We start from the raw sequence: 2,132 nt of genomic DNA, 5'->3' as shown, positions 1-2,132 counted from the left end.
ATCAGCTCCATCATCTCTATCTCCATCACCTCCATCACCTCCATCATCTCTATCACCTCAATCATCTCCATCACCTCCATCATCTCTATCATCTCTATCTCCATCATCACCTCTATCACCTCGATCATCTCCATCACCTGAATCATCTCTATCATCTCTATCTCCATCATCACCTCTATCACCTCGATCATCTCCATCACCTGAATCATCTCTATCATCTCCATCACCTCCATCACTTCCATCACCTCTCTCACTTCCATCACCTCCATCATCTCCATTACCTCCATCATCTCCATCACCTCCATCACTTCCATCACCTCCATCATCTCTATCTCCATCATCACCTCTATCACCTCGATCATCTCCATCACCTGAATCATCTCTATCATCTCCATCTCCATCACCTTGATCATCTCCATCACCTCCATCACTTCCATCACCTCTCTCACTTCCATCACCTCCATCATCTCCATTACCTCCATCATCTCCATCACTTCCATCACGTCCATCACCTCCATCATCTCCATCACCTCCATCACTTCCATCACCTCCATCATCTCTATCTCCATCATCACCTCCATCACCTCCATCATCTCCATCATCTCCATCACTTCCATTATCTCCATCACCTCCGTCACCTCCATCATCTCTGTCACCCCATCATCTCCATTATGTCCATCATCTTCATCACCTGCATCATCTCCATCTCTGTTATCTCCATCATTTCCACCTCCATTATCTCCAATGTCATTTCCATCACCCGCATCATCTCTATCTCCATCATCACCTCCATCACCTNCCATCATCTCCATCACCTCCATCACTTCCATCACCTCCATCATCTCTATCTCCATCATCACCTCCATCACCTCCATCATCTCCATCACCTCCATCACTTCCATTATCTCCATCACCTCCGTCACCTCCATCATCTCTGTCACCCCATCATCTCCATTATGTCCATCATCTTCATCACCTGCATCATCTCCATCTCTGTTATCTCCATCATTTCCACCTCCATTATCTCCAATGTCATTTCCATCACCCGCATCATCTCTATCTCTACATTTATAACTATTGGTTTTACTTCTGTGATTGAACCTTGACTGGTACAAGTATTCCTTATCTGTGATTAGCCAACACATGGAGAAGCAAACAATGCATATGGAGAAGGGAGACCCTCCTGACCAGCTCTGTCCTCAATTCTCCTTCTCAGAGGCAACCACACTTGTAGTTTCTTATGAATATTGGAAAGTGCATTCATGCCTAAACAATCTTATTTATACATGGTTATTTAAAATTTTTACATGAGTGTATGCTTTCCACACAAATGATAACACATTGCACACACTGTTTTGCTTTATTCACTTGACAGTACATCTTGCAAATGGAGCCATAGGTGTCATATGGAACTGCCTCATTGTTTTAAAAATACACATAGTATTCCATTATGTGAAAACATCATAACTGGTCTTGCCAGTCCTACATTAATGGACATTTATGGTATTTCCAATCTTCTGATATCTGATGCATATGTCATTTTACACACGTGCTAAAATACCAGTAGGATAAATTCCTGGTGCTGTCATTACTGGGTGGGAGGGTGGTTGTGATGGATGTTGGTACCCATGGGGATCATTCCAATTAATGCACTATCTCGGATTATCTGTTATCTCCTCCTCATTATTCTTTCTCTCTTTAGTGTTTCCCTCTGTATTGCAGCAGTAAGAGCCTGGATACTATGTTCCCCCAAATCCTTTGACAGCAGGGATCTAGTTTGATTTCTGCCAGTGAGAACCATTGCTGTGAGATTCAGAAACCCAACAGAAAGAGAAGCTGACTTTTGGCAATGGTGTGAGACATGGGCTTCGATAAAGGCTGGGGTGAGTTCTGCTGGTGGCTTTCAGATACAGCTTCCTGAATGTCACTTGAGTGCAGTTGAGATCAGCAGTGGTGGTTCCCTGCAGTTTCACACTTGTTGGATTCCTGAACACTTCCAAAGCTCCCCTGACCATTACTCTCCCCAACAGCTCTGCATTAAATCTCCTCTTGATTGAAGTACCTGAAGGGTTTCCATTTTCCTGGTCAGACTCTGGCTGGTACAAATCCCCACTAGCACTGCATGGGTGTCC

General features: G+C 43.9%; 1 protein-coding gene across 1 annotated transcript in view; it reads left to right on the top strand.

Moving 5' to 3' along the window:
• Nucleotides 1-325: 325 nt before the first annotated feature.
• Nucleotides 326-2,132, top strand: part of LOC103604494 (vegetative cell wall protein gp1-like) — a gene marked incomplete at both ends in the record, with an annotated part of 12,460 nt that continues 10,653 nt past the window's right edge. The window contains 2 exons of the mRNA XM_008589073.1: nt 326-371; nt 885-936. Of these exons, the coding sequence (XP_008587295.1) occupies nt 326-371; nt 885-936 (98 nt within the window). The remainder of the gene's footprint in view (nt 372-884; nt 937-2,132) is intronic.

The sequence above is a fragment of the Galeopterus variegatus genome, unplaced genomic scaffold (assembly GCF_000696425.1).
Source record: "Galeopterus variegatus unplaced genomic scaffold, G_variegatus-3.0.2 Scaffold5182, whole genome shotgun sequence".
NCBI lineage: Eukaryota > Metazoa > Chordata > Mammalia > Dermoptera > Cynocephalidae > Galeopterus > Galeopterus variegatus.
The sequence above is the reverse complement of the archived record's forward strand: the minus strand, read 5'-3'. Positions and strand labels throughout refer to the sequence as shown.